Here is a 15,349-nt window from a genome sequence, read left to right on the forward strand (position 1 = left end):
GATGATTATGGAAGATATAGACATGATAGATTTGGTGGCGTAGTTGGGATTATTTCCAACAACCTCTATCCCAATCCCAACTTCCTATTTTCTCCTGGTGTATTAAATGGACTGATGTTTTAGCTGCTTCCCAGAGTGAACTGTTGCATCAGTTTCAAACTGCTTCTCACCTGGCACTCGCTATGGGGCCCTTTAAACATCACCCCATAGCCCGTACTAAATTTCCTTATTTCTAGGCACCCCTGCCCCTCCGTAAAGGCTATGGGGTGTTGTTTAAAGGGCCCCATAGCCGGTGCATTCTCACCTAAAATCTGTAGGATTTCCAATTTACAAAGAATAAAAGATCACCCTATCCTCCTTTTATGCGTGTGAATACAACATTTCCCTTGAGAATTTATGTCTGTCGATTCCTGTGCGAATACATTTAACAGTGAGAAAGAAAATAATAATAACTCTGTATCCAATGTTCCACAAAATATATATAAATGAAGAATGCGTTTTCACCATGCTTTGAATTATTCTTTTGTTTAAGTAAAATTTCTGAAAGCTGTCCTTTCAAACATTGTTTAAGGTGATAGAAATTTCACAGAATCCAACAAAATATGAAGATAGTGATGCATATTCCTCGCAGATCAAAATTTTTGGTCAGTTTCATTTGATGGACTTTAAATGGAGTAATCTTTTTACAACTTTTTGATTTTGACAATGTTTTTTCTTACAAAGATTTATTATTAAACTAATTAGAACAATACTAAACAAGAGCTCTGATGGAGCTATAGTCCCTGCCTTTTGCAAGTGATGGGTCAATGAAGTATTGGATTTGAGAATGGAAGATAGAGAATGGAGAGTAAAGACTTTGCAGGAAAGAGTGGAAAATAAAGGCAATAATGTGCATTTTGTGGTTCAATTAAGTCTTTGATATAGGGATATTGGAGTTAAATGAAACTTCCAATACACAATCACTAATTTATAAAATGTAATATTAATTACTTAGGGGTAGTGTACAGGTATTTTGTGCATGTTCTGAATGTTTTCAGTTTAGATGGTCAAAACTAAGAATTGCGTGTGTCAAATTCAAATATAATGAACATTTCGCCAAATCTTAACTCATTAAGTGAACATTATACTTTGGAGAAAAGTGAAACAAAAATTGTACAGTAAACATTTGAAATATTAAAACATGCTATGGATTTGACATCCTAAAGGTTTTTGTATTTATATATTATAATTTGGAAAGTAGTTGAAAGTTGATACTGGGTACAAAAATGATAACTAGTTGTAGTTCGCTATGAACAAGTCTTGAAAAGTACTATTAAATGGCAATTTGAAAAGTATCATAGGCAATGTTGTGTCTGTTCTAGATACAGGTAAAGATTGGACAAGATTTCTATTTACAAAAAGCAAGCATGGCGTCGAATGTTTGTAGTAATCATTTGGGAACCTGTAAAATTAACAAAATAAAGATATTAATTATTAAAGTTGGAGAGCAAGTGAAATGTGCAAATGTACATGAACAATGCTGATATCACATATGCATTGTAGATATTTTTTTTATTTTTTTTAATATGCATTGTAGACATTATTCCTATGTCAAGTTACATTACATTATTTTATCAAACCCTTCCGATTGAAAATATAAAGCAAAACAATAAGAATCATTAAGCAAAACAATAAAGCAAATACCATAAAGCAAAACAATAACGCAAATACCATAAAGCAAAACAATAAGAATCATTAAGCAAATACAAAAATAATCCTTTAAAAATATAAAATTTATATTATTCCTTCCAACAGTACTTCAATCTGATGTGTACATTGTCGAAAAGGGATTCAAGAAGCTTATTGAAGATTAATCCTCTGGCTTTCCCTTCTAATTATCATGACAATGAGGAGTTGGATGGAGATATTCAAACTAAATTGAAGGAACAAAAATGATGTTGCAGTTCTGTTCTTCAGCATGAAATGCCTATTTTATGGTTAGCAAGCTGAACAAAATAACAGTATTAATCTATGTAAGTATTTTCTCCCATGTCAACACAGGTCATATAGGAAAATTTAGCTCTTCTGATTATGGAACCATGTACCAACTTTGAAAATTGAAATCAACATCGTATTAATAGTTGAAGCATCAAAAAGAAAGTTAATAAACTGTTTTATAAGTCCGTAAAGTAAAAATTTTGAGTCTTGTTATGCACCTATCTCTGTGATTGGAATCATCGTGGACAATCATGTTGTAAATGCTATGAGCTATAGTACAAGAGAGAATTTCAGAAAATCACATTTTAAGGCACATAAAACAATAGCTTGCAGAAATATATGTACATTTGCATACGTCATGGCGGTGTAAAAAGTATCAAGCAGTAGTTTCTATATTGCTATACCCATGGTAGAACTAAATTCTTTGAGACGTGGCAATGACAAATATGAAATATAGTAATAACATTGTAATAAGATGATAAAAAAAAAATCGATTCAATTGAGCAATTCATTAGAAACTGATAAAATAATTGAGTTTGGTATATAAAGAAATTAGGATGATAGGAATACAAGATATATGGATGTGTTTGGGAAAGTTAGCATTACCTTGAGGAGTAGTGCGTAGTGAATGAAGATCTTGTTGGAAATGGCAAACTTATTTTATACACTCTGCAATTTGCAATTGTATGTGCTTATCCTTGAAAAGATAGGTTCATAATGTCCAGCAACTAGATTTGTGTCATGGAAAAGAATTGATATTGGAAGATTTGTGTCATGGAAAAGAATTGATATTGGACCATGACATGCATCTTTATTGAAATGCAAATATCTTTTTTTGTGTTTCAAGGACCAAATGCATATGGGTATATTTAACCAACGTGCTAACTAGTGGACACAAAATGTGTCACCCCAAAGTCCAATTTCACCATCGGCATTGATTTCTGTTGCCAAAAGTCTCATTCTAAATAGATATGTATTTTTGTCATGTATATTATGCAAATCATATAGTATTGTTGGATGTAATTCATGTTTAAAAGACTTCAAAGCTACAGGACAACCTTCATGAAAAAAATGTAAGAAATGGTCCACAAGACCATTACGTAGTTCATTAGGTGTATATCTACAATGAAGCAAGACATGTATTGTGTCAAATAAGCAGTTACCAACTTTGTAGTTGAATGAATCAATTAAAAAACAATGTACCTTGTCTAAAGCCTCATCAATTGATATCATATTTTGTTGGTCATGTGATTTGTATGTTTCTACTATAGTTGGGTTGTGTGACGCATTTTGTTTGTTTGGACTAGTGTTTGCAAGCATTTTACTAAACTAGTTAACCAATCTAAGAAACTTTGTATTTGTAGTAGTGCCAACTTAGAAATATGGAATGTAGACAAAGAGGAAAGCAATTATGTTTGAAGAAATAAACAAGGAACAACTTTAAGAATTCATTACTCACCTTGAGCAGTAAGTGTGTGGAAACTAGAACATTTCCCTGCACAAAAGATAGCCTACAAAACAAAAGCACAATTATATTGTCAATCCATCTGGAAATATTTGCTTTTACTTTAAAATCAGAATTTCAAATCTTCCTCAAAATAATCCATATATAGTAGCAGAAATATAGCTCTTTTGAATAGGTTGAATGTGACAATCCAATCGAAGGAGATGAAAATGAGCAAGAAAGCCCACAGATTGATGCACAAAGAACAAAGCAATTAGGTTTGAAGAACTAAACAAGAAACAACTTTAAGAATTCATTACTCACCTTGAGCAATAAGTGTGTGGAAACTAGAACGTTGCCTTGTGCAAAAGATAGCCTGTAAAACAGAAGCACAATTACATTGTCAATTCATCTTAAAATATTTGTTTTTGCTTAAAAAACAGAATTCCAAATCTTCCCAGCTAACACAACAAATTTCTAAAATTCTTTTCAACAAACCTATTAAATTCAAAAAAACTTATAAAACAGTAAACACTAAATAGATAGAAGTATATGCATAAATTTAGTTATTTAAAACATCCTTTCAAGATATAAATATTAAAGATTAAATTAAAGAACTAGCTCTCATATTTGATTATGATCATGAAAAAAAAAATTATTTTTTATTAATTATCTTATATTTCTATTATACAATTACAACTCAAATCAACATTATAATTTTTTTAACTAAATAAATGCTTAAAAACACAACCATAATTCAATAATATTGATGTAAAACTATTGAAAGTTATAACTAAATAAATGCTTAAAAACACAACCATAATTCAATAATATTGAAGTAAAACTATTGAAAGTTAAATCAAAATAGTGTGACTTATTTATCATCCCAAATGTGTTTGTTAAAAATATTTAAGTATTATGTTACTTGAAATTTCCCTTTTTTTCCTTTGTCAAATGATTTAGATGCAAGGTTAGAATTTTATTCTACCAACCAAAGATTCAAGATGGGAAGAAAGGAAGACAAACCAAAGAATCAAGATGGGAAGAAAGGAAGACACTTATGGTATTGAGATCTTATTCGCAAGGAAATTCAAAAAGTTATAACTTGAACGTTCTTTTTTTATTAGAAATGCAGCTAACAGGAATACAGAGGAACTAGGATATCATAACCTAGGGAGATTGCAGACATGCAAGCATATATAAAACATCATATTATTCAAAATGATCCATATATAGCAGCAAAAGATGGATGAAGAGTAAGAGAGGATACCCCACCAATTTGGCAGGTAGGGAAAAGTGGTTCTTCTCAATATTACCTGTTTGAGTTTGATTAGGGATCATGGTTAGTGCATTTCATGAACTCAAATGTTTGCTTCTGTAATCCTTCTTTTGGAAGTTGTTTTTTCATAATGGTACTATTTAAGCTCAGTATTAGAGCATTCACTCCTTTCTAAAAATTTAGTTCATAATGAGCGAAATTCTGAACTTGATGATGGTTTGAATGATTGTTGCTTCTGTGATGTTAGGTCACCATTAAATTATGCAAAAATGTAATGAATTACTATTATATTAGACCTAAATCATCCAAATTTATCCAACATTTATCTCAAATGATTTCAAAAACTTGTTTCCATGATGATTGACTCAAAAACAAAAAAAAATGTTGCAGTCAAATTTCCACCAAAGCTTTGAATGCATAGAAATCCATCCCTGTCAAGTGCACAACTACTAAGATGAAGGCCTTGTAAGCTGATACCAATGTACATGAAGAAAGTGTTGAATAGGAGTGATAAATTAATCGATGTAGTAATCAGCATGGACAAATGGGTAATCTATGATCATGGATTAAGAGACTTAAGTTTTGCATCTATGGAAATTGTAATGAAACATTTGACTATTAAGTCAACCTTTTCTCTACGTTGTCTCAATTATTGTTAAAATACTTATAACCTCAAATGCAAGCTAGGATCTCAATAAAAGAAAAATAATCATTACAAGCACAATACTGGAATTTCAATACAATACAAAAATCTAATCATGATAACTTTTGCAAAAAAATGAGTGTTAAGATTTTTATGAATTCTTTTCAGAAGTTTGTAATTTTGATATATATATATAATTGAAAACATCAAAACAATTGTATTCATACCACTTTCTTTATCAGGTACTCCCAAATTTTTCAATAAAGAATAACATAAGTGATATTTATAAAAAAGATTTAAAGTTTTACTATGTAATACTTTTTCTGAAATATGAAATTATAAGAAAAGGAAAATAGTGATAAATTATTCTGAACTCATCCATCAGAAGAAATGTTTTGCTAAGAAGACAAAAAAACTATCTTTAAAATGAAAACACAGACTCCCCTAACCATTCTATAAACCTTCAGTAAATGTGTCATTGAGAGATGAGCAAACCGCGACAAGGCCAATCAGAACCCAGAATGCTAATTGTTTGACAAAATGCCTAAAAGAAATGTGGTCTTATGGAATGCCATGATAGCATGATATGCACATAATGCATACCTTGAAAACGCTATAGAAAATTTCAAGAAAATGCAATCGACAGGTGTAAAGCCAAATTGCACAACCTTTGCCACATCCTCCCTACCTCAGGGCACAGTGAACTGTTTGATAGAATGCCGCTAAGAAATGTTACTCGTAAACTGCGATGATTGTAGTATATGCACAGAATAGATTTATTTTAAAAAATCTGGAAAGGCATTCAGAAAATGACAAATGAATCATGTAAACTCAAAGACTCTGTAAAAGGATAAAAATGAACATCTGGACCTGTGAAGTTCCTGTCAATAAAAGAGTCTTATTTTCTTATGGTAATCTGCTGAGCCAATGTATAGAATACAATAAAGAGTAATTAAAATCCTAAATTCCTTAGAGGCATTCTCCTTGGGCATTTTATAAATTGAAAAACATAGCCAGCTAATGAAAATAAACCACCATTGCATATTGAATTTAATACACCTTCACCCTAAAAATTCAGATACTGTAATGTAGTCGATGACTAATTTGGCCAGGAGTTTGCTGCATAACCAGAGAAAGAGCCACCCGATTTTTGTTCTGGCCAAGGGTTTTCATAGAATTGAAGAAGAGGTCTTTCTTATCCTACCTACGCAACTGGGAAGAGGACGTGTGCTCGGTGTTGTTAATGTCCACTTGACAGAGGAGGAGAACCTTAGTCTCATGAAGTCCGCCTGGTCCATTCTGGATGTTCAACAATGGCTTTCTATAGAAACCCCGATTGGCAACCTTTCTCGACGAGTTATCCTCCCAACCGGACCATCCTTCAGTTAGGGCCTTCAGCGAGATCTCCTCGTGCCCCCGATTAGCAAGAAACGTGAGTTGATTCCCGGTAGTTGAGGATGGGAAACTATAGTTATCCATGGGGTGGAGCAAATACAAGTTGAACTCTATTGCTGTAAGTCAAGGGTGGCCATAGAGTCCTTTTGTTCTCTAATTGTTAGAAGAACTCTCTATAATTCTAGGAAAGGTGTTAACTTATCAACTCCAACCGGAAGCTAATCCCACAACTGGGAAGAGGACGTGTGCTCGGTGTTGTTAATGTCCACTTGACAGAGGAGGAGAACCTTAGTCTCATGAAGTCCGCCTGGTCCATTCTGGATGTTCAACAACGGCTTTCTATTTCACAGTTTCTATGTTCCTACGCCCTACATGGTTTTTTAAGATCCTGCATACATACAGGGTTTTGCAATGCTATTCTATAGTTAGCCCTTAAAGTTTATTCTTGGCAGAATAGCTGCGGAAGATTCAACAGAAGCCCTTTTTGTCAGATATTTTGGCTGTGACCCCTCTTTAATTTTGAGTTTCCCGGTTATCCACGCCGCCATGGAACTATTGCAGACTAGGATTAGTCTGCCCTCACAGGTTTGTTTGTCAGCAAATGGATGCAAGGTACAATGGACAAAATTGTGGTCAAAACAAACAAACTCAAGCAACACTGCGAATTTGGGTTATCAGAAAATAGAGAGAGAAATTGCAGAGAACATTAAATCAATCCCTTTCCCTCTCTACAATGTTGTCTCCAGAGTGCCTGATTACGGAAATGCTTTTAACCAAACCTTCTTTCTAGCAGCAAATACTAAAATGCACGGTAATCTTTTTTTAACCCTACAAAATTAATTTAAACCCCAGCAAAATTGTTTCAGCCAATGACATTTTTAGAAAAAAATAAAAATAATTTGAAAAATGATCAGATCAAATAAATCATGCTTAAAACTTTAACATTAGATTTTTTTTATTTGATTTGGCTAACAAAATGAATGACATGAAAACATTAGTTCCCTGCTTAAGACAGGAACTAAAAAGATCCTCAATTATTTACTTAAAACCATAAACTTATTCACTTATTAGAAATCAAACAAAAACATATTTTCAACTGATTTTCAAATCAAACGATTTTCACTTAGTCTCTTCGGGCTAAGATTGTTTATCGATAAACCCTAACAGAACATTATTGATCAACACTCAAAACGGAGACTATATTTAGCATATTTCAATGACAATGTATTTAGCAGATTTCAATGTCTCTGAACAGAGCCTGAGTATCAGGCTGCTTGGGCACTGTGACAGTGAGCACTCCATTTTCCATGCCAGCTTTAACCTCATCCACCTTCGCATTCTCAGGTAGTGTGAAACGCCTCAGGAACCTCCCTTTGAACCGTTCACAACGGAGATAATTCTTGCCCCCTTCTATGCTGCGTTCTCCGCTTATTTCCAGAATCCGACCGTCTACCACTCCTAATTTAACCGCTGCTTTATCCTCTCCTGCAATGAAACAGAGTCCGGCAAAAATTTCTTGAAGCAAAATCGAAATGAAAATGAAACCCCAAATAAATAAATACTTACCGGCAAGGTCGGCCTTAAAGACATGAGTATCCGCAGTTTCATTCCAATCTACAGGTGGAAATGTTGTAGTTTCTTTCCAAGACACGAAACTATCAGGCATTTTGTAACGAGGGTCAACGATTTTGGCGTAACTATTAGCCAAGTCGCTGCGGTTCATTTCGTAATAATTCGCGAAGTCGCTGCGGGTCATTTCGTTATAATTCACGAAGTCTCTGTGGATATCAGACATTTTCGCCAAATCAAGAGAAAAAACTTCTTCTAGCTTCACGCCTGACGTCTCTTGTTAGATCGGGCATGAAGAAAATGGCAGAATTGAAGCGTCTTATATATGTTTCTCAAATTTGTTCCAGAAGTTTCTCAAAGGACCAGATATTTGTAGCACGTTAGGGTAACCGTTATTGCTAAAACATTGTAACTTATTCAAACGATTGTAAAAATAAATTAATAATAATATACAATTTGTATAGCCATTTTATAATATATTATAATATTTTTAAATATACAGATTTACTCCATCCACTTTATAGAATAAAACTAGCAAAGTTATATTTTAAAAATTTATGTAGTGGTTATAGCATTCAGATTATCAACAAACATTGTTAATCAGTTAATAATAAATAACGGTCATAACTATCTTATATTTTATTATATATTTAAAAATATAGATTTGTATCATCCAATTTATATGACTAGAATTAATATATTTACATTTTAAAAAACCTATACAAAATAAAAATCATGTCATTGGGATATACCAACAAATATTGTGAGTGAATAACTAATATAACAATCTTATATTGTATAAATGGATGATCCCTCAATGCTTCCTATTTGGGAGGTCAAAAAAGCAATGCCCAATAGAAGTCATGAGATATTGATTTAGCAGCAAATATTGTTAGTAAAAATAATATACAACTAGCATAGTGATCTTATATTTGATTATAACATTTAAAAATATAGATTTACCCCACCCAATTTATGCTAACAAAGATAACATACTTATATTCTCAAAAAGTCTATATAAAATAACAATCATTGCATTGTGATTTCCTAACGAATATTGCTATTAAATAAATAATATACAGCTAGCATATCAATCTTATATTTTATTATAATATTTAAAAACATAGGTTTACTCTATCCAATTTACATGAGTACAACTTCCATGCTTATATTTTGAATAATCTATGTAAAATATAATTAATGACATTTTGATTTACCCAAAAATATTTTTAGATGAATTAATAATATACAACCTAGCTTGAATGCTTATATTTTAATAAAATTATGCAAAATAGTAGTCATGGCATTGTGATATATTGTTAATGGACCTAGCATACTTATATTTTAAAAAATTAATGTAAACTAAGAATCGTGACATTGTGACTTACCACCATATATTGTTTGTTAATAAATAGTATACAATTTGCATAGAGACCTTATATTTCATTATAACATTGAAAAATACAGATTTATCCACATCCTATTTAGAACTCACTATCATTCTTATATTTAAAAAAAATATGTAAAATAGGAGTTATGAAATTGTGATATACTAAGAAATATTATTAGTCAATAAATAATATAAAACTAGCATTACAACTTTATATTTTATTATAATATTTAAAAAAATATATTTCTCTCAATCTACTTTAGATGAGCCATGTTTATATTTTAAAAATCCATACAAAACAGTAGGCATGACATTAGGATTTACTAACAAAAATTGTTAGAAAATTAATAACATACAATTGACTAAGCTACCTTACATTTTATTATAATAGTTAAAATTATATTTACCTCCATCTCATTTACAAGAGCGAGTAAGAATTCATTGATTTTAAAGATCTATTTAAAATCAATGGAGAGATATCAATTTAAAGATAAGTTCTAAATTAAAATTAAAGAAGCTTATTTTTTATTTTCTTAATAATTTAAAATAAAAGCATATTACAGTTTTTCTTAGATACTAGCTTCTTTACACCTCTATTATGGTTTCGTCTTCTCTATAAGAGAGGAGAGATAGCAACGAGAGGGAAATAGGTATAAATCCTATAGCAGGAAAAGAGAGTGAGATAGAAAGAAATGGTGAGGGGAGGAAGGAGGGAGATAGTGAGAGAGAGGGAGAGAGGAAGATTTATGTAGATAAATAGAGCTAGGAAGGGAGGAAGGTAGGTGTATGTAGAGAGAGGGAGAAGGAAGATAGAGAGCAATAGAGATAAAGGTAAAATATATAAATGCAGATTGAACATGGAAGGGTGGGAGAGAGAGAAAGGGAGGGAGAGAGGTAGGGAGGGAGTCAAGGTGTGTATTTAGGAAAATAGTGGGAGGGGTTATAGAAAATTATAGAAAGGGAAGGATAAAAAGAGGTAGTGATGGGGAGAGAGAGGTGACATATTGATGAGAGAATGTGTGTGGGGTCGGTAGATAAGTGAAATATGTAAACTTTATGTAGATTTTCACTTCTAAGTTTAAATTATTAATATTCATGGGATTTTTATTCAATAAGGATTTTATAACTTTTTATAAGTTTATTTTGTTAATTTTTATTATATTTTATGACAATTTTTTAATATTTTTTGTCAACATGTTTACATTTTTTTTTATAGTTTTAATTTTTATTATTTTTATGTGAGTTTTTTAATATTTTGTTGTAATATATTTACCTTTCACACCTTTCTACTTATTAGTAATCATAAACAAATATTTTTATTTCTTTTAAATTTTTAAATTTATTGTAAAGTATACATGCATATTTGTTAACTTTATAATTTAAAAAAAAAATATTTCTCTTGCAAACAATTGGCTAATACTTTTTTCCTGTTATACACGGGTCAGCATAATATTTGTTAACTTTATAGAACTTGAGTTCATCCAACACTATTTAATTTTCTTTGAGTAATTAAATTAATCTTATACTCTAAAGTATCAAATTATGTTATTTATATAGGAATAAAATATTTTTTAATTTTATTACATGGATCTAAAACATTTTATCATATATAATATTTTATTTTAATTTATATATTATGCTTTCCTCTGTCCCAAAAATTAAAATTGAAGCATTCCTTAAATAAATATTAAATAGAATTATAATACTTTTTTAAAATTTAAAATTATAAATTATTTCCAAATAATAAGATAATACAATAATAAAAAAATACTATAATAATTAAAATTACAATATTATTAGTTCAAGGGGTTGAGCTTAACTGGCTAAAACACTGGGTTCTCACTGTGGAGACCCAAGTTCAACTCCCAATAGGGACATCTGAAGTGGAAATCTAAGTTGTGACTCTTGGCCTTCCATAGGATGGGGAAGGTAATCCAAAGATATGTAATGGGGATGGCCCCCTACTGTGTTATTAGACCATCTTATATTATATTTCTATTAATATTAAATTATTTTTAATATATCACATATTTTTATTATTATTATAATATTTTAAAATTAGTATAAAATTATTATTATTATTATTATATTACTACTTTAGAAAAAATTAAATATAAAAATATGTAAAAATATATCACTTATTCTTTAAAAAATATAGCTTTCCGAAGACATTTCATTTCAAGAGTAAATTAAAAACAAGGCAGGTACTAGCCACTATGTGGCACTTGTTTTTTATAATTATGGGTTTCTTCTTTAATGAATATTTTATAACTTTATTTTATTACAAATGGAGAATATCTAAAACACATAGAGATATTATAGTTTTAATTATTATTTTTAATGTCAGTTTTTAAATTTTTTTTTTGAACATGTTTACATTTTATAGTATTAATTTTTATTATTTTTATATGGGTTTTTGAAAAAAAATGTGTTTGTTAACACGTTCACATTTCACCCCTTTCTACCTTCACTTAATGTTGAAGAGTTATTTTATAACTAGTATATTTAATTTTGATCCTTATAGATTGAAGAGTTATATTGTTTACTTAAGACCTATTTTATATGTAGTATATTTACTTTAAAGTTGTTTTATTTAAATTTTTTTTTTTCACTCATGCGAGTGCCAGTAGGAAAGAGTGGAGGCGAGAAAACCTCTGGCCTTGCTCGGGACCATAGTCCAACATAATATACAATAGTTTCAGATTTTACTAACATATCATCACCCCAAGCCAGGGTGAGCAGGTGGAGGGTGTTTCTATTTTTCCCTCCCTTACAAGCCCTAAATTACAAATTTCAAATTTCAAATTTCAGTAATCATTTATCCCTCCACTTCCTGTGGCTTGGCTCTAAAGTTATTCTTTGATTGTATATATTATCCCTTAATTGCCCAAAGATATACCTGTTTGTCCTGCATGGTTAGTTTCTCAGACACTAGGCAAATTGTTAGTATCGTTCAGTTAATTATCTCAAATGAAATTTTATCTGTCAAGCTAGAAAATTTCCACAACAAAATATCCTATGAGACTTATCCTCACAGATCAAAAAAGATATATAAAATCTTATACTTAGTTAGGTTTCCAGTATCAAATATCTTAGGGCACCAATCATGATCATCTTTTGACCCATCCAAACAATGTATCTCCAGTTTACCAACTCTTGTTTTTGCTCCTGGATGCTATCCCTAGTAAAGGATAAGATCCAAGCTACAACAACAAGAGTAGGTAAATGTGATTTCGTCATTCCAACCTCCCCTTCCCTATAAATTTATAGCAGAGAGGATGACGGCATATATGATTATTCAAGGAAACATGATGATCCTTTGACCCATCCAAACAATGTATCTCTAGTTTACCAACTCTTGTTTTTGCTCTTGGATGCTATCCCTAGTGAAGGATAAGATCCAGGCTACAACAACAAGAGTAGGTAAATGTGATTTAGTCATTCCAACCTCCCCTTCCCTGTAAATTTATAGCAAAGAGAATGATGAAGTTATATGATTATTCAAGGCTGGATATAACCATTGTACTGACCCCGAATTTTGCATGTTTGCCACTTATAAGCCATAGTCTTAAGATATGACAGAAGGATATCAAAATATAGAAATCTTTAGCAAATGGCACTTGAGTACTATAGCCAGTGTTTAATGTTTTAAAATAAGCCAATATTACCCATCCTGATATGATTTCCACCATTATGAATAAATACCAATAAATGCATGCATCGAGATGCTAGAAAATATCTAGAGTATATATTCAAAATACTAGTTATCAAAACAGAATGCTAATATATTTTCCCTTATGTATGTCTATATAAACAAATATTCCATCATGCCTATTTAGTCTTAGTAACTTTTTAGAAATTACAATTTCATCAAACTAATTTAATGTCCTGCATGCTGCTTGAGTTTGTTTTTAAGATTCGCTACTAATTAATATCTTCACCACAGTCTCTGTTAGCTAAAGATTTAACCCTATTTTTCTAGAAATAGTAATCTACTTGGATCACCAATATAATCCAGACATTTAGTGACATTATTATCCCATACAAAATTAACTCTGTTTTACTATCAAAAAAGGTCCCATGCACTCACCAAGGGCCGAGCCCACTCACTCCAACCCAGAAGGTGTGGTAGATTTTGGAGGGTGTCGTACATGAAATAAATAGAGCAAAAAGTTGACATTTCTATTAATTGCCTCAATCCTCTCCCTGGTGAAGGACTCACCATTTGTGGAGATGATAGGGAGTCTTGGGACCGGCCTATTGTTTCGAATGAGATTATCAGAGTTTCGCAGCCTTGCGATAGTCCATTCGCTATCAATGTTGACTAAAACCCACTCTATACCACCTAAGATAGAGGCAATGAAGACCTCTTTACACAGAGCACCTGTATCCTCATGATTTTTAGAGGATGTAACCATCACAGCAAGAAACATGGCGGCCACATCCATGTTAGCTCTGGTTCTGTCTGAATTTGTGAGAAAGTATGGGCCCAAGATGTTCTCAACTGCATCAATCACTAAGGTATGGGGAAGTCACATGATGCACTTGAGATGGTCTCTAGTAATAGCCCCTTCAAAAGCCATTTACCTCTTCAAACTACATAATTTGGTTGGGGTATCCATCACCTGTTATTTCTCAATTCTAGGACTATGTTGGATTACAGAGCTTTTTAATTTAACCTAAAGCTTGGTTTAATAGTCGAATGGGTTAATGATGTGAAAGTTTTGAGTTTACTCATTCATTCTAAATACATGTGAGCTGTAGCCCACTTTGGATGAATCTTATTGGTTAAGAAATAGTGCATATCCTTAAATGATGCATCGTTTGTGGGAAAATCGTGTTGAGGAGCCGTGATTAATTTTGGCGGATGATCAAACAAGTACGCCTCACACCGAAGCCCTGACTTGTCATAATGGTCAGGATTTCTTGGGGATCATACATGCTTTGATGATCAGGCACTCCTATCAGAGGGTTTATTATTATATAATTGCTATGTTTAGATATGAGTGCCCCCACCTACTAAGTTAATAATTGCCCTCTATTCTGTGAGATGAGAGACATATAAGCCTCTGAGCATAGTGTTTGTGACTGTATATTTAATTAATTCAAATTTAAGATAAAATGTTCTATAGGTATGTCTGTGTAAATTTTGAATATGATAATGTTTATTAATTATTATAATTGGTTTCGGTTTTTAAATATGAATCAATTTATATATGAATTAATATATATATATATATATATGTAAACATACATATATATATATATATACATATATATATACATATATACATATATATATATGTATATATATATATATATATATAAGGTATACATGTATAGAAATATATGTTTCTAAGGTATATATATGTATTGATTTTGGAATGTTTGTTATATAAATATTATAATTGTTAGTTTCTGATAATTAATTAAATAAATTTCTATGAGAGTCAATATTTGTATTTATACATCTATATATCTATAACTTTGTATATAAATATGTGTATATATAAACAGATAAATATCTATCTATCTATATATATATATATATACATACATACATACATACATACATACATACATACATACATACATATATATATATATATATATACATACATACATATACAGATATGTATATACATACATACA

At 31.0% G+C, this 15,349-nt stretch overlaps 1 protein-coding gene across 1 annotated transcript; it reads right to left on the minus strand.

Moving 5' to 3' along the window:
- Positions 1-7,916: 7,916 nt before the first annotated feature.
- Positions 7,917-8,545, minus strand: LOC131872547 (18.1 kDa class I heat shock protein-like). The gene is made up of 2 exons (XM_059216085.1): positions 8,305-8,545; positions 7,917-8,223 (listed from the first exon to the last, which is right to left on the minus strand). Exons 1-2 carry the CDS (start codon positions 8,531-8,533, stop codon positions 7,967-7,969), a joined length of 486 nt encoding a protein of 161 aa, XP_059072068.1. The 5' UTR covers positions 8,534-8,545; the 3' UTR covers positions 7,917-7,966.
- Between the last annotated feature and the right edge of the window lie 6,804 nt (positions 8,546-15,349).

Source organism: Cryptomeria japonica, unplaced genomic scaffold, assembly GCF_030272615.1.
Source record: "Cryptomeria japonica unplaced genomic scaffold, Sugi_1.0 HiC_scaffold_651, whole genome shotgun sequence".
Classification (NCBI taxonomy): domain Eukaryota; kingdom Viridiplantae; phylum Streptophyta; class Pinopsida; order Cupressales; family Cupressaceae; genus Cryptomeria; species Cryptomeria japonica.